This window comes from Balaenoptera ricei, chromosome 9 (genome assembly GCF_028023285.1).
Source record: "Balaenoptera ricei isolate mBalRic1 chromosome 9, mBalRic1.hap2, whole genome shotgun sequence".
NCBI lineage: Eukaryota > Metazoa > Chordata > Mammalia > Artiodactyla > Balaenopteridae > Balaenoptera > Balaenoptera ricei.
Window position 1 is genome coordinate 77,605,581 of NC_082647.1, and position 22,393 is coordinate 77,627,973.

The 22,393-nt window shown below is 38.7% G+C and overlaps 2 protein-coding genes across 11 annotated transcripts in view; one reads left to right on the forward strand and one right to left on the reverse strand.

Moving 5' to 3' along the window:
* The window catches only part of ABCB4 (ATP binding cassette subfamily B member 4), a 95,550-nt gene extending 80,542 nt beyond the window's left edge, over positions 1–15,008 (forward strand). For 6 of the 7 annotated variants that reach the window (XM_059934005.1, XM_059934009.1, XM_059934007.1 and 3 more), the window contains 2 exons: positions 6,565–6,711; positions 14,755–15,008. In XM_059934005.1, the coding sequence (XP_059789988.1) occupies positions 6,565–6,711; positions 14,755–14,958 (351 nt within the window). In that variant the 3' untranslated portion in view covers positions 14,959–15,008. The remainder of the gene's footprint in view (positions 1–6,564; positions 6,712–14,754) is intronic. The other variant, XM_059934008.1, reaches the window with a different exon arrangement.
* The window catches only part of CROT (carnitine O-octanoyltransferase), a 105,676-nt gene that overhangs the window by 21,362 nt on the left and 61,921 nt on the right, over positions 1–22,393 (reverse strand). The window contains exon 18 of one of the 4 annotated variants that reach the window (XR_009505074.1): positions 14,796–14,979. The exons of 1 other annotated variant lie outside the window; for it this stretch is intronic. Coding sequence is in view for 2 of the 3 variants with exons in the window: in XM_059934014.1 (XP_059789997.1) it covers positions 19,858–19,978 (121 nt within the window). In the remaining variant the exon portion in view is untranslated. Of the gene's footprint in view, positions 1–14,724; positions 14,980–19,038; positions 19,979–22,393 lie in introns of those variants that run through there. 2 more of the 4 variants (XM_059934015.1, XM_059934014.1) reach the window with 2 other exon arrangements.

The window sequence follows — 22,393 nt, forward strand, 5'->3', positions numbered from 1 at the left end:
AGTGATCACTTCGTTATTAAGTAGTGTATTGTGTAGCCTCCATGTGTTTGTATTTTTTACACATCTTTTCCTGTAATTGATATATAGTCTCATAGCGTTGTGGTTGGAAAAGATACTTGATAACGATTTCAATTTTCTTAGATTTACCAAGGCTTGATTTGTGACCCAAGATATGATCTATCCTGGAGAATGTTCCATGAGCACTTGAGAAAAATGTGTATTCTGTTGTTTTTGGGTGGAATGTCCTATAAATATCAATTAAGTCCATCTTGTTTAATGTATCATTTAAAGCTTGTGTTTCCTTATTTATTTTCATTTTGGATGATCTGTCCATTGGTGAAAGTGGGGTGTTAAAGTCCCCTACTATGATTGTGTTGCTGTCGATTTCCCCTTTTATGGCTGTTAGTATTTGCCTTATGTATTGAGGTACTCCTATGTTGGGTGCATAAATATTTACAATTGTTATACCTTCCTCTTGGATCGATCCCTTGATCATTATATAGTGTCCTTCTTTGTCTCTTGTAATAGTCTTTATTTTAAAGTCTATTTTGTCTGATATGAGAATTGCTACTCCAGCTTTCTTTTGATTTCCATTTGCATGGAATATCTTTTTCCATGCCCTCACTTTCAGTCTCCATGTGTCTCTAGGTCTGAAGTGGGTCTCTTGTAGACAGCATATATATGGGTCTTGTTTTTGTATCCATTCAGCCAGTCTGTGTCTTTTGGTGGGAGCATTTAATCCATTTACATTCAAGGTAATTATTGATATGTATGTTCCTATTCCCATTTTCTTAAATGTTTTCGGTTTGTTATTGTAGGTGTTTTCCTTCTCTTGTGTTTCTTGCCTAGAGAAGTTCCTTTAGCATTTGTTGTAAAGCTGGTTTGGTGGTGCTGAACTCTCTCAGCTTTTGCTTGTCTGTAAAGGTTTTAATTTCTCTGTCGAATCTGAGTGAGATCCTTGCTGGGTAGAGTAATCTTGGTTGTAGGTTTTTCTCCTTCATCACTTTAAGTATATCCTGCCACTCCCTTCTGGCTTGCAGAGTTTCTGCTGAAAGATCAGCTGTTAACCTTATGGGGATTCCCTTGTGTGTTATTTGTTGTTTTTCCCTTGCTGCTTTTAATATGTTTTCTTTATATTTAATTTTTGATAGTTTGATTAATATGTGTCTTGGCGTGTTTCTCCTTGGATTTATCCTGTATGGGACTCTCTGTGCTTCCAGGACTTGATTAACTATTTCCTTTCCCATATTAGGGAAGTTTTCAACTATAATCTCTTCAAATATTTTCTCAGTCCCTTTCTTTTTCTCTTCTTCTTCTGGGACCCCTATAATTCGAATGTTGGTGTGTTTAATGTTGTCCCAGAGGTCTCTGAGACTGTCCTCAGTTCTTTTCATTCTTTTTTCTTTATTCTGCTCTGCAGTAGTTATTTCCACTATTTTATCTTCCAGGTCACTTATCCATTCTTCTGCCTCAGTTATTCTGCTATTGATCCCTTCTAGAGTATTTTTAATTTCATTTATTGTGTTTTTCATCATTGCTTGGTTCCTCTTTAGTTCTTCTACTTCCTTGTTAAATGTTTCTTGCATTTTGTCTATTCTATATTTCCAAGATTTTGGATCATCTTTACTATCATTATTCTGAATTCTTTTTCAGGTAGACTGCCTATTTCCTCTTCATTTGTTAGGTCTGGTGTGTTTTGACCCTGCTCCTTCATCTGCTGTGTGTTTTTCTGTCTTCTCATTTTGCTTATCTTACTGTGTTTGGGGTCTCCTTTTCACAGGCTGCAGATTTGTAGTTCCCTTTGTTTTTGGTATCTGTCCCCAGTGGCTAAGGTTGGTTCAGTGGGTTGTGTAGGCTTCCTGGTGGAGGGAACTAGTGCCTGAGTTCTGGTGGATGAGGCTGGATCTTGTCTTTCTGGTGGGCACGTCCACGTCTGGTGGTGTGTTTTGGGGTGTCTGTGGCCTTATTATGATTTTAGGCAGCCTCTCTGCTAATGGATGGGGCTGTGTTCCTGTCTTGCTAGTTGTTTGGCATAGGGTGTCCAGCACTGTAGCTTGCTGGTCGTTGAGTGAAGCTGGGTCTTGATGTTGAGATGGAGATCTCTCAGAGATTTTCGCCGTTTGGTATTACATGGAGCTGGGAGGTCTCTTGTGGACCAGTGTCCTGAAGTTGGCTCTCCCACCTCAGAGGCACAGCCCTGATGCCTGGCTGGAGCACCAAGAGCCTTTCGTCCACACGGCTCAGAGTAAAAGGGAGAAAAAATAGAAAGAAAGAAAGAAAGAAAGAGGATAAAATACAGTGAAGTAAAATAAAGCTATTATAAAGCAAAGCTATACAGACAAAATCTCACCCAGAAGCATATACATATACACTCACCAAAAAAAGGAAAAGGGGAAAAATTAATATAGCCTGCTCCCAAAGTCCACCTCCTGAATTTGGGATGATTCATTGTCTATTCAGGTATTCAACAGATGCAGGCACATCAAGTTGTTTGTGGAGTTCTAATCCGCTGCTTCTGAGGCTGCTGGGAGAGATTTCTCTTTCTCTCCTTTGTTCGCAAAGCTCCCGGGGCTCAGCTTTGGATTTGGACCTGCCTCTGCATGTAGGTCACCTGAGGGCGTCTGTTCCCGCCCACACAGGACGGGGTTAAAGGAGCAGCTGCTTCGGGGTCTCTGGCTCACTCAGGCCGGGGGGAGGGAGGGGTACAGAGGAGGTGGGGCGAGCCTGTGGCGGCAGAGGCCGGCGTGACGTTGCAGCAGCCTGAGGCGCGCAGTGCGTTCTCCCGGGAAAGCTGTCCCCGGATCACGGGACCCTGGCAGTGGCGGGCTGCACCGGCTCCCGGGAGGGGCGGTGTGGAGAGTGACCTGTGCTCGCACACAGGCTTTTTGGTGGCGGCAGCAGCAGCCTTAGCATCTCACGCCCGTCTCTGGGGCCCACGCTGATCGCCGTGGCTCGCGCCCGTCTCTGGAGCTCGTTTAGGCAGCGCTCTGAATCCCCTCTCCTCGAGCACCAGGAAACAAAGAGGGAAGAAAAAGTCTCTTGCCTCTTCGGCAGCTGCAGACTTTTTCCCGGACTCCCTCCCGGCTAGCTGTGGTGCACTAACCCCTTCAGGCTGTGTTCACGCCGCCAACCCCAGTCCTCTCCCTGGATCCGACCAAAGCCCGAGCCTCAGCTCCCAGCCCCGCCCGCCCCGGCAGGTGATCAGACAAGCCTCTTGGGCTGGTGAGTGCTGCTCGGCGCCGAGCCTCTGTGCGGGAGTCTCTCCACTTTGCCCTCCGCACCCCTGTGGCTGCGCTCTCCTCCGTGGCTCTGAAGCTTCCCCCTTCTGCCACCCGCAGTCTCTGCCCGCGAAGGGGCTTCCTAGTGCGTGGAAATCTTTCCTCCTTCACGGCTCCCTCCCACTGGTGCAGGTCCCGTCCCTATTCTTTTGTCTCTGTTATTTATTTTTTCTTTTGCCCTACCCAAGTACATGGGGAGTTTCTTGCCTTTTGGGAGGTCTGACGTTTTCTGCCAGCGTTCAGTGGGTGTTCTGTAGGAGCAGTTCCACGTGTAGATGTATTTCTACTGTATCTGTGGGAAGGAAGGTGATCTCCGCATCTTACTCTTCCGCCATCTTCTCTCCTCCCTCCCAGTTTTTTTTTGTTTTAAATTTTATTTATTTATTTATTTATGGCTGTGTGTTGGGTCTTCGTTTCTGTGCGAGGGCTTTCTCTACTTGCAGCAAGCGGGGGCCACTCTTCATCGCGGTGCGCGGGCCTCTCACTGTCGCGGCCTCTCTTGTTGCGGAGCACAGGCTCCAGACGCGCAGGCTCAGCAATTGTGGCTCACGGGCCCAGTCGCTCCGCGGCATGTGGGATCTTCCCAGACCAGGGCTTGAACCCATGTCCCCTGCATTGGCAGGCAGACTCCCAACCACTGCGCCACCAGGGAAGCCCTTCCCCAGTTTTATTATACTTCTCTGCATTTGTATACGTTTGTAGTTCTATGCAATTTTATTCCATGTGTAGACTCATGTATCCACTACCCCTGTCAAGATATGGAACGTTTTCATCACCACAGATTCCTCATGTTGCCCTTTTATAGCCATACACCCCTCTTCCCTGCCCTTACTCCCCACGACCCCTGGCAACCACTAACTGTCCTCCATTTCTGCAATCTTATACTTTAAGAATGTTATGTAAACATATGTACAGTATATAACCTTGTGAGATTAGCTTTTTCCCTCAGCATAATTCCCTGAAGCTGTTGTATATAACTGTACTTCATGCCTTTTTATTGCTGAGTCGGGTGGATCCATGGTCTGGATGACCCGCAGCTTTTTAAATTTTTATTGGGGTATAGTTGATTTACAATGCTGTGTTAGTTTCTGGTGTACAGCAAAGTGAATCACTTATACATATACATTTATCCACTCTTTTAGATTCTTTTCCCACGTAGGCCATTACTGAGTACTGAGTAGTTCCCTGTGCTATATAGTAGGTCCTAATTAGTTATCGATTTTATATATAGTAGTGTGTATGTGTCAATCCCAATCTCCCAATTTATCCCCCTCCCCTTACCCACTGGTAACCATAAGTTTATTTTCTACATCTGTAACTCTATTTCTGTTTTGCAGAGAAAAGGGAACCCTCTTGCACTGCTGGTGGGAATGTAGATTGGTACAGCCACTATGGAGGACAGTATGGAGGGTCCTTACAAAAAGTAAAAATAGAGCTACTATATGGTCCTCAGCTTTTTTAACTAGTCACCTGTTGAAGCACATCTAGGTTGTTTCCGTTTGGGCTATTAAGAGTAAAGCTGCTATAAATACTTGTGTACAGGTTTTAGTGTGACCCTAAATTTTTATTTCTCTGCGATAAATGCCCAGGAGCACAATTGCTAGACCATATGGTAATTGCTTGTTTAATTTTATAAGAAACTGCTAAACTGTTTTCCAAGGTGGCTCTGCCATTTCATTTTCCCACCAGCCAGTATGAGGGATACAGTTGCTCTGAATCTTTGCCAACATTTGCTGTTGCCACTATTTTTTCTACCATCCTGATAGGTGTATAGTGATATCTTACTGTGGTTTTAATTTGCATTTCCTAATGGCAGAGGACGTTGAACATTTTTTATATAGTTATTTGCCATCTATATTTGCTCTTTGGTGAAATGTCTTTTCATGTCTTTTGCCCATTTTCTAATTGGATTATTTTTTACTGTTGAGTTTTGACAGATTTTTATATATTCATGTTACTAGTCCTGTGTTGAAAATGTAGTTTGCAAATATGTTTTCCCAGTTTGTAGCTTATTTTTTCATCCTTTTAACAGGGTCTTTTTCAGAGCTTCGGTTTTTAATTTTGATGAGGTCCAATTCATTTTTTCCTTTTACAGACTGTGCTTTTGATGGCAAGTCTGAGAACTCTTTGCCTAGCCCTTGGTCCTGAAGATTTTTCTCCACTGTTTATTTTCTAAATTTATGGTTTTACATTTTACTTTTAATTTCACACTCCATTTTGAGTTAATTTTGGTATAACGTTGTTTTTCTTTAGTGTTTTATTTCTTTGGAGAGGACCTGTACTCTCCAATTTCCACGGTCCCCAACACTCCCAATTTATTACCTCATTATAGCAGCTATGACTATAGCCAAATTGCAGTGAAATCAATATGGATTTGAAAAGTAAGAGTTCAGTGAAACAATTTTCACAGTGACTAGTAACTTGATCTTATTTTGAGTGCTGTGTATGTATTTTTTTCTCTTGATTATATTCCTTAAGTGTAAGAACAGAGATTCATTTTTATACTTCCCACAGTTCTGGCATAATAGGTAGCTGGTAAATATTTAAGTGAATGAATGAGTTTAAAAAAGAATAAACTAGGCTCCATGTGGGTCATGTGAATATTTCAAATTAAAAATGTTATACCTTAGGGCTTCCCTGGTGGCGCAGTGGTTGAGAATCTGCCTGCTAATGCAGGGGACATGGGTTCAAGCCCTGGTCTGGGGAGATCCCACATGCCGCGGAGCAACTAGGTCCGTGAGCCACAATTACTGAGCCTGCGCGTCTGGAGCCTGTGCTCTGCAACAAGAGAGGCCACGATAGTGAGAGGCCCGCGCACCGCGATGAGGAATGGCCCCCGCTTGCCGCAGCTAGAGGAAGCCCTCGCACAGAAACGAAGACCCAACATAGCCAAAAATATAATAAAAATAAATAAATAATAATTTTTAAAAAATAAATAAAATAAAAATGTTATACCTTAAACATTAACATGTAACCTTTTTAGGACTCCAATGATAGCAGATCAACTGACATTTTGATAATGGTAGGAACTGGAGAATTAGTTGCAGCATACCATTGAAAACTAAGGTCATTAATTTTCTAGTTTGATTTTGAAAATGAATGTCCTGTTAAAAAAAAAATTAAATGGACAACTTGGTAGTCATTACAGAAACTTTTTAGTGATTCTAAGTAATTTTTTCTTATAATTAGAACTATCAAGTGTTAAGAAGTAAAAGTTTATTCAGTATGTATGTCAGAATTTTTCTGAGCTAGAACTTTATTAACTTTATTAATGGCTAACTTGCAGAAATATGAAACAAGAGTGGGAGATAAGGGGACTCAGCTTTCAGGAGGTCAAAAACAGAGGATTGCTATTGCCCGAGCCCTCATCCGACACCCCCAAATCCTACTGTTGGATGAAGCTACGTCAGCTCTGGATACTGAAAGTGAAAAGGTATGGCCTCCTACCTCATGTCCCATTTAATTTATAAAATAGAACTTCTTTGTGCAGTCAACCATGAAAAAAACAGATAAACACACAAACAGCTCATGCAGCTCAATATCCAGGGGGAAAAAAAAAACCCAATCAGGAAATGGGCAGGGCTTCCCTGGTGGCGCAGTGGTTGAGAATCTCCCTGCCAATGCAGGGGACACAGGTTCGAGCCCTGGTCTGGGAAGATCCCACATGCCGCAGAGCAACTAGGCCCATGAGCCACAACTACTGAGGCTGCGCGTCTGGAGCCTGTGCTCCGCAACAAGAGAGGCCACGATAGTGAGAGGCCCGCGCACCGCGATGAAGAGTGACCCTCACTTGCCACAACTAGAGAAAGCCCTCGCACAGAAATGAAGACCCAACACAGCCAAAAATTAATTAATTAATTTAAAAAAAAAAAGAAATGGGCAGAAGACCTAAATAGTTATTTCTCCAAAGAAAACATACAGATGGCCAACAAGCACATGAAAAGATGCTCCACATCACTAATTAATGGAGAAATGCAAATCAAAACTACAGTGAGGTACCACCTCACATTGGTCAGAATGGCCATCATCAAGAAGTCAACAGGGACTTCCCTGGTGGCACAGTGGTTAAGAATCCACCTGCCAATGCAGGGGACACAAGTTTGATCCCTGGTCCTGGAAGATCCCACATGCTGCAGAGCAACTGAGCCCGTGTGCCACAACTACTGAAGCCTGCGCACCTAAAGCCCATGCTCTGCAACAATAGAAGCCACTGCAATGAGAAGCCCGTGCACCGCAAGGAAGAGTAGCCCCTGCTTGCCACAACTAGAGAAAGCCTGCATGCAGCAACAAAGACCCAACAAAGCCATCCATACATAAATAAATAAAATAAATAAAATTTTATTTATTTAAAAAAAAGTCTACAAATAACAAATACTGGAGAGGGTGTGGAGAAAAGGGAACTCTCCTACACTGTTGGTGAGAATGTAAATTGGTACAACCATTATGGAGAACAGTTTGCAGGTTCCTTAAAAAACTAAAATTAGAACTACCATATGACCCAGCAATCCCACTCCTGGGCATATATCTGGAGAAAAACATGCTCTGAAAGTATACATGCACCCCAATGTTCATTGCAGCACTGTTTACAATAGCCAGGATATGGAAGCAACCTAAATGTCCATTGACAGATGAATGGATAAAGAAGATGTGGTACATATATACAATGGAATGCTACTCAGCCATAAAAAAGAACAAAATAATGCCATTTGCAGCAATATGGATGGACCTAGAGATTATTATACTAAGTGAAGTTAAGTCAGAGAAAGACAAATACCATTATGATATCACTCAAATGTGGAATCTAATTTAAAACTGATACAAAGGAACTTATTCACAAAACAGAAATAGACTCAGAGACATAGAAAACAAACTTATGGTTGCCAAAGGGGAAAGGAGGGGGAGGGATAAATCAGTCTGGTTTAAAAGTGTACATACTACTATATAAAATAGATAACCAACAAGGACCTACTGTATAGCACAGGCAACTATACTCAATATTCTGTAATAACCTATATGAGAAAAGAATTTCAAAAATAGTTACATGTATATGTATAACTGAATTACTCTGCTGTACACCTGAAACTAACACACCACTGTAAATCAAATATTTCAATAAAATTTTTAAAAATAGGCAAGCACAGAAAAAGTAAACAAATGTAGATAGCAGTTATTTTGAGGTAGAATATTTTTTTGAATCCCTTCCAGCATTTTCCATATTTTCAAAAATGACCACATATTACTTGTATAAACAAAAACAGTAATGTTATTTTTTGCACTTTTCATTTGCTTCAGCACATTAATAATGGAAAAACTGGGAAATAAAATACTCAAAAGTGAAGTAGTTAAGTTTAAATCATTTTGTGACTAGTGTGAGAATCCATTTTTCTTATAAAGAACATAACTATATGCAAGATGGATTATGTAGCTACCCACCACCAGTCCCTCCCATCAGGAAACTTGCACAAGCCTCTTAGATAGCCTCATCCACCAGAGGGCAGACAGCAGAAGCAAGAAGAACTACAATCCTGCAGCCTGTGGAACAAAAACCACATTCACAAAAAGATAGACCAGATGAAAAGGCAGAGGGCTATATACCAGATGAAGGAACAAGATAAAACCCCAGAAAAACAACTAAATGAAGTGGAGATAGGCAACCTTCCAGAAAAAGAATTCAGAATAATGATAGTGAAGATGATCCAGGACCTCGGAAAAAGAATGGAGGCAAAGATCGAGAAGATGCAAGAAATGTTTAACAAAGAACTAGAAGAATTAAAGAACAAACAAACAGATGAACAATACAATAACTGAAATGAAAACTACACTAGAAGGAATCAATAGCAGAATAACTGAGGCAGAAGAATGGATAAGTGACCTGGAAGACAGAATGGTGGAATTCACTGCTGCGGAACAGACTAAAGAAAAAAGAATGAAAAGAAATGAAGACAGCCTAAGAGACCTCTGGAACAACATTAAACACAACAACATTCACATTATAGGGGTCCCAGAAGGAGAAGAAAGAGAGAAAGGACCAGAGAAAATATTTGAAGAGATTATAGTTGAAAACTTCCCCAACATGGGAAAGGAAATAGCCACCCAAGTCCAGGAAGCACAGAGAGTCCCAGACAGGATAAACCCAAGTAGAAACACACCAAGACACATAGTAATAAAATTGGCAAAAATTAAAGACAAAGAAAAATTATTGAAAGCAGCAAGGGAAAAATGTCAAATAACATACAAGGGAACTCCCATAAGGTTAACAGCTGATTTCTCAGGAGAAACTCTACAAGCCAGAAGGGAGTGGCATGATATACTTAAAGTGATGAAAGGGAACAACCTACAACCAAGATTACTCTACCCAGCAAGGATCTCATTCAGATTTGATGGAGAAATCAAAAGCTTTACACACAAGCAAAAGCTAAGAGAATTCAGCACCACCAAACCAGCTCTACAACAAATGCTAAAGGAACTTCTGTAAGTGGGAAACACAAGAGAAGAAAAGGACCTACAAAAACAAACCCAAAACAATTAAGAAAATGGTAATAGGAACATACATATCAATAATTATCTTAAATGTGAATGGATTAAATGCTCCAACCAAAAGACACAGGCTTGCTGAATGGATACAAAAACAAGACCCATCTATATGCTGTCTACAAAAGACCCACTTCAGACCTAGGGACACATACAGAGTGAAAGTAAGGGGATGGAAAAAGATATTCCATGCAAATGGAAATCAAAAGAAAGCTGGAATAGCTATACTCATATCAGATAAAATAGACTTTAAAATAAAGAATGTTACAAGAGACAAGGAAGGGCATTACATAATGATCAAGGGAGCAATCCAAGAAGAAGATATAACTATTATAAATATATATGCACCCAACATAGGGGCACCTCAATACATAAGGCAACTGCTAACAGCTATAAAAGAGGAAATCGACAGTAACACAGTAATAGTGGGGGACTTTAACACCTCACTTACACCAATGGACAGATCATCCAAAATGAAAATAAATAAGGAAACAGAAGCTTTAAATGACACAATAGACCAGATAGATTTAATTGATACTTATAGGACATTCCATCCAAAAACAGCAGACTACACTTTTTTCTCAAGTGTGCACAGAACATTCTCCAGGATAGATCACACCTTGGGTCACAAATCAAGCCTCAGTAAATTTAAGAAAATTGAAATATCAAACATCTTTTCTGACCACAACACTATGAGATTAGAAATGAATTACAGGGGAAAAAACGTAAAAAACACAAACACATGGAGGCTAAACAATATGTTACTAAATAACGAAGGGATCACTGAAGAAATCAAACAGGAAATCAAAAAATACCTAGAGACAAATGACAATGAAAACACAATGATCCAAAACCTATGGGATGCAGCAAAAGCAGTTCTAAGAGGGAAGTTTATAGCTATACAAGCCTACCTCAAGAAACAAGAAAAATCTCAAGTAAACAATCCAACCTTACACCTAAAGGAACTAGAGAAAGAAGAATAAACAAAACCCGGAGTTAGCAGAAGGAAAGAAATCATAAAGATCAGAGCAGAAATAAATGAAATAGAAATAAAGAAAACAATAGCAAAGATCAATAAAACTAAAAGCTGGTTCTTTGAGAAGATAAACAAAATTGATAAACCATTGGCCAGACTCATCAAGAGAAAAAGGGAGAAGACTCAAATCAATAGAATTAGAAATGAAAAAGGAGAAGTTACAACAGACATTGCAGAAATACAAAGCATCCTAAAAGACTACTACAAGCAACTCTGTGCCAATAAAATGGACAACCTGGAAGAAATGGACAAATTCTTAGAAAGGTATAACCTTCCAAGACTGAACCAGGAAGAAATAGAAAATATGAACAGACCAATCACAAGTAATGAAATTGAAACTGTGATTAAGAATCTTCCAACAAACAAAAGTCCAGGACCAGATGGCTTCACAAGTGAATTCTATCAAACATTTAGAGAAGAGCTAACACCCATCCTTCTCAAACTCTTCCAAAAAACTGCAGAGGAAGGAACACTCCCAAACTCATTCTACGAGGCCACCATCACCCTGATACCAAAACCAGACAAAGATACTACAAAAAAAGAAAATTACAGACCAATATCACTGATGAATACAGATGCAAAAATCCTCAACAAAATACTAGCAAACAGAATCCAACAACACATTAAAAGGATCATACACCACGATCAAGTGGGATTTATCCCAGGGATGCAAGGATTCTTCAATATACGCAAATCAATCAATGTGATACACCATACTAACAAACTGAAGAATAAAAACCATATGATCATCTCAATAGATGCAGAAAAGGCATTTGAACAAAATTCAACACGCATTTATGATAAAAACTCTCCAGAAAGTGGGCATAGAGGGAACCTACCTCAACATAATAAAGGCCATATATGACAAACCCACAGCAAACATCATTCTCAATGGTGAAAAACTGAAAGCATTGCCTCTAAGATCAGGAACAAGACAAGGATGTCCACTCTCGCCACTATTATTCAACATAGTTTTGGAAGTCCTAACCACGGCAATCAGAGAAGAAAAAGAAATAAAAGGAATCCAAATTGGAAAAGAAGAAGTAAACCTGTCACTGTTTGCAGATGACATGACACTATACATAGAGTATCCTAAAAATGCCACCAGAAAACTCCTAGAGGTAATCCATGAATTTGGTAAAGTTGCAGGATACAAAATTAATGCACAGAAATCTCTTGCATTCCTATACATTAATGATGAAAAATCTGAAAGAGAAATTATGGAAACACTCCCATTTACCAATGCAAGAAAAAGAATAAAATACCTAGGAATAAACCTACCTAGGGAGACAAAAGACCTGTATGCAGAAAACTATAAGACACTGATGAAAGAAATTAAAGATGATACCAACAGGTGGAGAGATATACCATGTTCTTGGATTGGAAGAATCAATATTGTGAAAATGACTATACTACCCAAAGCATTCTACAGATTCAATGTAATCTCTATCAAATTACCAATGGCATTTTTTAAGGAACTAGAACAAATCATCTTAAAATCTGTATGGAGACACAAAAGACCCCGAATAGCCAAAGCAGTCTTGAGGGAAAAAAAACGGAGCTGGAGGAATCAGACTCCCTGACTTCAGGCTATACTACAAAGCTACAGTAATCAAGACACTATGGTACAGGCACAGAAACAGAAACATAGATCAATGGAACAAGATAGAAAGCCCAGAGATAAACCCACGCACCTATGGTCAACTGATCTATGACAAAGGAGGCAAAGATATACAATGGAGAAAAGACAGTCTCTTCAATAAGTGGTGCTGGGAAAACTGGACAGCTACATGTAAAAGAATGAAATTAGAACACTCCCTAACACCATACACAAAAATAAACTCAAAATGGATTAAAGACCTAAATGTAAGACTGGACACTATAAAACTCTTAGAAGAAAACATAGGAAGAATACTCTTTGACATAAATCACAGCAAGTGTTTTTTGACCCACCTCCCAGGGTAATGGAAATAAAAACAAAAATAAACAGATGGGACCTAATGAAACTTCAAAGCCTTTGCACAGCAAAGGAAACCATAAACAAGACGAAAAGACAACCCTCAGAATGGGAGAAAATATTTGCAAATGAATCAACGGACAAAGGATTGATCTCCAAAATATATAAACAGCTCATGCAGCTCAATATTAAAGAAATAAACAACCCAATCCAAAAATGGGCAGAAGACCTAAATAGACATTTCTCCAAAGAAGACATACAGATGGCCAAGAAGCACATGAAAAGCTGCTCAACATCACTAATTATTAGAGAAGTGCAAATCAAAACTACAGTGAGGTATCACCTCACACCAGTTAGAATGGGCATCATCCGAAAATCTACAAACAGCAAATGCTGGAGAGGGTGTGGAGAAAAGGGAACTCTCTTGCACTGTTGGTGGGAATGTAAATTGATACAGCCCCTATGGAGAACAGTATGGAGGTTCCTTAAAAAACTAAAAATAGAATTACCATATGATCCAGCAATCCCACTACTGGGCATATACCCAGAGAAAACCATAATTCAAAAAGACACATGTACCCCAATATTCATTGCAGCACTATTTACAATAGCCAGGTCATGGAAGCAACCTAAATGCCCATTGACAGATGAATGGATAAAGAAGTTGTGGTACATATATACAATGGAATATTACTCAGCCATAAAAAGGAACGAAATTGAGTCATTTGTTGAGACGTGGACGGATCTAGAGACTGTCATACAGAGTGAAGTAAGTCAGAAAGAGAAAAACAAATATCATATATTAACGCATGTATGTGGAACCTAGAATAATGGTACAGATGAGCCAGTTTGCAGGGCAGAAGTTGAGACACAGATGTAGAGGACGGGCGTATGGACACCAAGGGGGGAAAACCGCGGTGGGGTGGGGATGGTGGTGGGATGAATTGGACAATTGGGATTGACATGTATACACTGATGTGTATAAAATTGATGACTAATAATAACCTGCAGTATAAAAAAACAAAGAAAACAACTAATACTAAACTTTCTTTGGGTTATTTGTATGGAAATATGTTAATATAAATGTTTCAGACATTGCATGAAATTTCTAAAAATCTTATATGTTCTGGTATAATGTTATAAGTCATAATTCTAGTTATTACTTTAAAAATGTATATCTCAGAAATAGCTAAATTTCCTTGTCTACTGCATTATTATGAACTTTCATCATATCTTTAACCGTGGTCATTTTTAAGTCTTTCGTCATTTACAGACAGTTCTGGGTGTACTCTGATGCTTTTGCAAGTATGTTCCTATAAAAGGGTTTCACCTTCAAGGAATTCATGGAAAAGACTCTGACAAGTACAGGTTTCTGGTAACTGACTATACTGCTGAAGTGAATGAATAAGCATTTTCAGAACTCTAATGGAAAACTGATGAACTCATAAAAGTGCTAACAAAAGATCAAGATGAAAAAAAAATTAATTACATGGGAGTGAGTGAACTGATGAGGATGATTATAATTTTTGTGACTTTGTTTGAATTTAAAAAAAAATCCCACAAGGACTCAGAGGCAAAAAATATACAAATCAATTTTCACTGCAAAGTAAAAGAGCTGTTACAGTGGAGGATTACTGGACTGAATGTCAATATTATGACATAGTATGAGTGTGTTTCGTGTTTGGTAATTGCAATCATGGTTGCTTTTGTTGTGGTCATCCATTTACAATGCTTGGTGTCAGTCTATTTATCTCTTGTAAAAATAAAATACAGTGTGTGTGTGTGCAAAAAAAGATGGATTATGTAAAAACATGCATAAAGCTAAAGATTCAAAATGAGACAAGAAAGGTAATTTTCTTTTGTACAGATGGTAAAATATTTAGATTTCCTTTACAGTTAAAACTTATTTCTACAATTTTTAAGATAAGGCTTCTGTTCTGATTTATCAATAGATTGTCCAAGAAGCTCTGGACAAAGCCCGAGAAGGCCGTACCTGCATCGTGATCGCTCACCGCCTGTCCACCATTCAGAATGCAGACTTGATAGTGGTGATTGAGAACGGCAAAGTCAGGGAGCACGGCACGCACCAGCAGCTGCTAGCACAGAGAGGCATCTATTTCTCTATGGTCAATGTCCAGGCTGGGACACAGAACTGATGAACTCTTGTTATAGTGTATCTTAAAAATAAATACAAATCATTCTACAACTTTTTCTGATTTAGAGACTTCTTTTCTAAGTCATCATAAAATATAGGTATATCTTATTCCATATCAATTTAGAACATCCAATTTGGGGTTGGATATTACAGCATTTGAAATTTAGGAGTTAAAATTAATACCTGGCTTGATGAAGTATGAAAACAGCCTAGCTCTGAGTTACCAAAAACATATGGAGAGAATATCACTCAACCATAAAAAGGAATGAAGTAACACCATTTGCAGCAACATGGATGGACCTAGACATTATCACACTAAATGAAATAAGTCAGAGAAAAATACCACATGATATCACTTATATGTGGAATCTAAAAAAGAAATATGATACAAATGAACTTATTTACAAAACAGAAAAAGACTCAGAAAACAAACTTATGGTTAGCAAAAGGGAAAGGGGGAGGGGTAAATTTGGAATTTAAGATCAACAGGTATGCACTACTATATATAAAAATAAACAGCAAGGATCTACTGTATAGCACAGGGAACAATATTCAATATCTTGAAATAACCTATAATGGAAAAGAACCTGAAAAAAAAATGTATATATATATATATATATATATATATATATATATATATATATATAAAACGGAATCACTTTGCTGTACACCTGAAACACTATAAATCAACTATACTTGAATAAAAAAATTTAAATATCATATGGAGAAAGTGAAGAGCAGAGTTTAGGTATATAAAACTGTAGAATTAAGATTCAATGCGATCCCTATCAAATTACGCATGACATTTTTCACAGAACTAAAATAATCCTAAAATTCATATGAAACCATAAAAGACACAGAATTGCCAAAGCAATCCTGAAGAAAAAGAACAACCCAGGAGGCATAACCCTCTCAGACTTCAGAGAGTACTATAAAGCTACAGTAATCAAAATAGCATGGTGTAACTTCCCTGGTGGGGCAGTGGTTAAGAATCCACCTGCCAATGCAGGGGACACGGGTTCAAGCCCTGGTCTGGGAAGATCCCACATGCCACAGAGCAACTAAGCCCGTGTGCCACAACTACTGAGCCTGCGCTCTAGAGCCCACAAGCCACAACTACTAAGCCCACGTGCCTGGAGCCCATGCTCCGCAACAAGAGAAGCCACCACAATGAGAAGCCCTCGCACCGCAACTAAGAGTAGCCCCCACTTGCCGCAACTAGAGAAAGCCCGCCTGCAGCAATGAAGACCCAACGCAGCCAAAAATAAAAATAAATTAATTAATTTTAAAAAGTACTTAAATGTAAAGGTTTAAAAAAAAACAGCATGGTATTGGCACAAAAACAGACATATGGATCAATGAAACAGAATAGAGAGCCCAGAAATAAACCCACACGCCTATGGTCAATTAATCTTTGACAAAGGAGGCAAGAATATACAATGGGAAAAAGACAAGTCTCTTCAGCAAGTGATGCTGGGAAAGCTGAACAGCCACATGTAAATCAATGAAGCTAGAACAGACCTTCACACCATACACAAAAATAAACTCAAAATGGCCTAAAGACTTAAACATAAGACATGACACCATAAAACTCCTAGAAGAGATAATAGGCAAAACATTCTCTGACATAACTTGTACCAATGTTTTCTTAGGTCAGTCTCCCAAGGCAATAGAAATAAAAACAAAAATAAATGAATGGGACCCATTCAAACTTACAGGGTTTTTCACAGCAAAGGAAACTATAAACAAAATGAAAAGACAAGCTGCAGAATGGGAGAAAATATTTGCAAACAATGCGACCGACAACAGATTGATTTCCAAAATACACAAACAGCTCATACAACTCAACAACAAAAAAACAACCTAATCGAAAAATGGGCAGAAGACCTAAACAGACATTTCTCCAAAGAAGACATACAGATGGCCAACAGGTACATGAAAAGATGCTCAACGTTACTAATTATCAGAGAAACGCATTTCAAAAGGACAATGAGGTATCACCTCACACTGGTCAGAATGGCCATCATTAAAAAGTCTACAAATAACAAATGCTGGAGAGGGTGTGGAGAAAAGGGTACCCTCTTACACTGTTGGTGGGAATGTAAATTGGTACAGCCATTATGGAGAACAGTATGGAGGATCCTCAGAAAACTAAAAATAGAGTTACCATATGATACAGCAATCTTGCTCCTGGGCATATATCCAGACAAAACTCTAATCCAAAGAGATACATGCACCCCTATGTTCATAGCAGCACTATTCACAATAACCAAGACATGCAAGCAACCTAAATGTCCATTGACAAATGGATAAAGAAGATGTGTAACAGATATACAATGGAATACTACTCAACCATAAAAAAGAACAAAATAATGCCATTTGCAGCAACATGGATGCAACTAGATTATCATACTGAGTGAAGTCAGAAAGACAAAAATACCATTATGTTATCATTTATATGTGGTATCTAAAATATGACACAAATGAACCTATCTATGAAAAAGAAACATAATCATGCACATAGAGAACAGACTGGTGGTTGCCAAGGCAGAGGGGGTTGGGGGAGGGATGGAGTGGGAGGTTGGGGTGGGCAGATGTGAGCTTTTATATACACAATGGATAAACAACAAGGTCCAATTACACAGCACAGAGAACTATATTCAATGTCATGTGATACACCATAATGGAAAAAAATATATATAACTGAATCACTTTGCTGTACAGCAGAAATTAACATTGTAAATCAACTATACTTCAGTTAAATATTAATTAAATAAACCTGTAGAATTAGACGAAGCCACAGACATAGGGAAAATTCTTATGGTCCTGATTCATTGGGTAGATAATAGGGTAGTTTGGGAACAATTTTCCTTGTTACAAAGTTAAAATATATTGTTCAATAGTGTACTCTCTTCATTGGTAAATTTTCAAGTTATTCTATTAGAGAATTGAGGTTTTAAAAAAAGGAATGTATTCCCAGCTTTATCATCAAATTCCAAGAGAAAATGGAATTGTTCTTAGACAAGCTAACTGTAGGCACACACTTCTTCCATATAAAGCAAGAAAGAGGCATATTTTTTAAATGTTTAAAACACATTCATAAAAATTGTACATATTATCTCAGTGCAATTTGAAACATTTGAAAGAAACATCAATAAAATGCTGTTTCTATAGAACTGCATTACTTTTACAAATAATTTTATTTTCCCAGAAGACTGATCCACTTCAACAAGAAGGAATATGTTTAGTTGGAGACCAAAAAGGAATATTCTAGGCAACCCTTGTAAGTTAGCCACTCTGAAATGTTTTTTCCTTAATTTACTGCAGCAATAACCATTCTCACTGCTGTGACAGGTTGTTTAGGTCAGTAATCTATCCAAATCAGGTCTTCAATATGTAATAAATCATATATACCAAGGAATTTTTCAAATGTAACCATGTGTAGCAGTAGACTGAATTTCAGTTAACCAAGAGAGGAGTGGGGCAAAGGGTACGTTACCACAGTGACTCAAGGTGAGAATTCAACCTACTCTTATGTAATTATTCTCAATCTTGCCTGGTAAGGATCATGGGGCATTTGCTCCTAGAAATTCTGACTCAGTAGGTGTGGGTAAGGCCCAGGAATCTCTATGTAAAAAGCATTCCAGACGATTCTTAACTTCGGGCAGGTTAGAGGAACATGTTAAAGCATGAGTGAAAAGAGGTTTCTCTGCAGGAGGTGATCAGCTTCTAAAATACCCAATTCTTTAGATATTATTTAAAAACAACCAAAGAGGCTTTACAACTTCTACCTTTCACTCTTGGAACATTCCCACTGCCCAGTATGAAGTCCAGGCTAGAATCCTGAATGATCAAAGACCATGCAGATAGAGTCCCAGCCAGTAAGTCCCCAGGCAGTGGTGAGGCTGTCTCAGACTTCCCAGCCTCACCCAGCAGCCTGGTGATGGCAGCGGCATAACTCACTCAGGCAAGACAGAAGCAGAGCCATCCAAATGGGCACAGCCAACTGACAGAGTCACGAGAAATGATCATAAGACAGTAGGTTTTGCATGGTTTATTACACAATACATAACTGATCAGAAAGTACAATGTCCAACAGGAATGAAGCATTTACTAAAACACTAAACAAGAAGCTATATGATTTTGAGAATTTTATTTTCTGAGAATAGAAACTACAAAACAGAACAAAGGAAAGATAAATCCTGAGAATCTGATTTAGTATTTAATCCTTTTAAAGTCACTGATTTTAAATATAAATGCTTTAATTTCATATTCACAAAACTAATTATAACAATATACTATCATAAATTTTTTTAGGGTTTTTCATGTATGTCAGAGGGTGTAAACCTCCTTACTACAACCTAATTCTTTTGTCTGTTCAACATAAACTTTTTTTTAGACTAAATTGTAGTGGTCTTTCCCAAACATAGTAGACTTATATCCCTGTGGTGACTGTGGAATCATTGATTTCAGGGAAATTAGCATCCAATCCTGTATTTCATATCCTTTGGCAACTAGAAAATGTTAAAGTGCTTGAAAGATAGAGTCTATGATGATGTTCAGAGAGAAGATTTATTACCTACACAGGTACCAACAAAGATACTTAAAAGTTAGATTTGCATTGTTAAAATCTGTAGATTTGCATTGTTGAGGCTAACCTTCAAGTTTGCATAGTTCTATAGTCATATCATAATTTGCATTGCTGCTGCATCAGAAGAAGCTTAAAAATATTTCTATTTTCTATGTCAGAATAAATTTAGAGAGCATAATTCTACTAATTTCTACATTCAACAAGTTTCCTTCAGTCAACATCCCTTCCTATCTCACATCACCAACCCACTCCCGGCATCCAGTTTTATGATATGTTTTGTTAAGTGCTTACTAAATGATTGATTAGTCTCTAAAGATGAGCAATGTCCATCAGTTGCATCATATCATTGAAAGCACGAAAAGTCTGCTGAACTAGCTTTTCTGCATCAGTCTCTGGACATGATTTCCAGGCTGTACAGGCCACAATAAACCTGTGAAGCACAAATAATAAATGATGAAGTACAACACAAAAATCAACACAAAAAGGCTCCAAAGAGTGATGGTGAATAGAGCCATGACCTTTATTCCATCTGGCTGTTCACATATGAAATATGATTTATTGCTCACATTAGGTAAATGTAAACTGACACAATAGAAAGTATAGCCATATTTATATATAATGCTAGGAACACTTAATTTACTGCGTGACTAGAGCCTAAGGACAAAAAGGAAACAAAAAACTAGCCAGAGCTCAAGAGTGCTCTGGAGTCAGGTCTTATTGTGTTAAACAACCTCACCTCTTCCCATAGAAGACCTTCCCAACATGCCCCAAATGGAGTGAGTTAGAATATGAATTCATGCCACTGTCTGCAATAAAACTTGAACTATTTTTAAAGAAGAAGAATACAGTGCTTGAAGAGAGTAAAAAAATAATAATAAAATACAGAAAGAAGGATAAGAGGAGAGAAAGGCTGTTTCTAGAAAAACCAGAGAGAAACTCTCCTGAAACCAAAATATGCTTTCCACCACCATGTCCTTCTAGATCCTCCTGATGAAGAAATCCCCTATCTGGCAGGTGATAAAAGTGGTCCCAGGAAGCTGAAACAAACAGGAAAGAAGCGTGGCTTCTGGTGGGCTCAGAGCCGAAACCTTGCTACTAACACTCCTGGAACTAGCCTTCCCCTTTCCAGGCACACAAATTTTCTACAGCAAAACATGCATTATGCTCAAGTTAAAATCAAAATGTTGTGTAATGTAAAGCTTGTGGATAACCATGCAATTTTCACATCACTAAAGATTAAGACTGGAAAGTACGTATCTTTGACATGTACTTCAGATTAAGCAGAACAAAATAAAAACATGTTCTGGTCCAGTATATAATGATGATACCAATGTTTGAGTGGATTATATTTGCTGAAAGATATACAGCAACCTACAGAAAGTCCTGCCTTGTTTTCACGTAGTGATTCATGATCAGTAGGCATTTTCTAGCTACATTGTGCATATACTTCTCAAATATTTAGCAAGATCTAAATATTTCTTTGCAAAGAGCAACGATTTCTATTTATGTGTTAAATTTTTTAAAAATTCAGTTATTTTTAAATTATAGAAAGAACAATCATTCCTACATGACCAATTCACAGAAGAATATATACAGATGCCAATAAACAAAGAGAAAATGTTTTGCTTCATAGAATTCAGGTTAGGTTATTTTTCCCTATAAAATTTGTACAGACTGCTTCATAATGTCTAAAGCTGGCAATGATGTGATGAAATAAGGAAAGATATAATATTATCATTATTTGTAATGAGAAAAACTGGAAATAGTATGGAAGTGGTTAAATTATGAAATCCATAACACTAGACATTACTCAACCATTAAAATACCTCAAAGGATATTTAATGGCATTGGGAAATGCTTGAAGTAATATTAAAGTGAGAGTGCAATTCACAAAAAGGACACTAAAATATGTACAATATGATCTAAATTTGTAATAATTACACACAATCTATGTATATTATAGATTAGAAAGATAATGGTCTTATGTCTTATAATGGAAATGTTAACTTTGTTCCTATATTTTTCCATATTTTACAAATTTTTTTACATTGAGCATGCAGTACATTTAAAATAAAATGTTGCACTCCCTCTTGCAAGAGCACTGGAATCACAACTAAGTGCTGAACAATCATCGACAGGAAGATACTGGAACTCATCAAAAAAGATACCCCACATCCAAAGACAGAGAAGCCGCAGTGAGAAGGTAGGATAGGCGCAATCACAATAAAATCAAATCCCAGAACTGCTAGGTGGGTGACTCACAAACCGGAGAACAATAATACCAAAGAAGTCCACCCACTGGAGTGAAGGTTCTGAGCACCATATCAGGCTTCCCAATCTGGGGGTCCAGCAACGGGAGGAGGAATTCCCAGAGAATCAGACTTGAAGGCTAGTGGGATTTGATTGCAGGACTTCGACAGAACTGGAGGAAACAGAGACTCCACTCTTGGAGGGCACACACAAAGTAGTGTGCGCATCAGGACCCAGGGGAAGGAGCAGTGACACCATAGGAGACTGAACCAGACCTATCTGCTAGTGTTGGAGGGTCTCCTGCAGAGGTGGGGGTGGCTGTCTCTCACCGTGAGGACAAGGACACTAGCAGCAGAAGTTCTGGGAAGTACTCCTTGTTTTGAGCCCTCCCAGAGTCTGCCATTAGCCCCACCAAACAACCGGGTAGGCTCTAGGGCTGGGTTACCTCAGGCCAAACAACGAACAGGGAGAGAACCCAGCCCCACACAACAGCAGACAAGCTGATTAAAGTTTTACTGACCTCTGCCCACCAGAGCAACACCCAGCTCTACACACCACCAGTCCCTCCCATCAGGAAGCTTGCACAAGCTTGCAC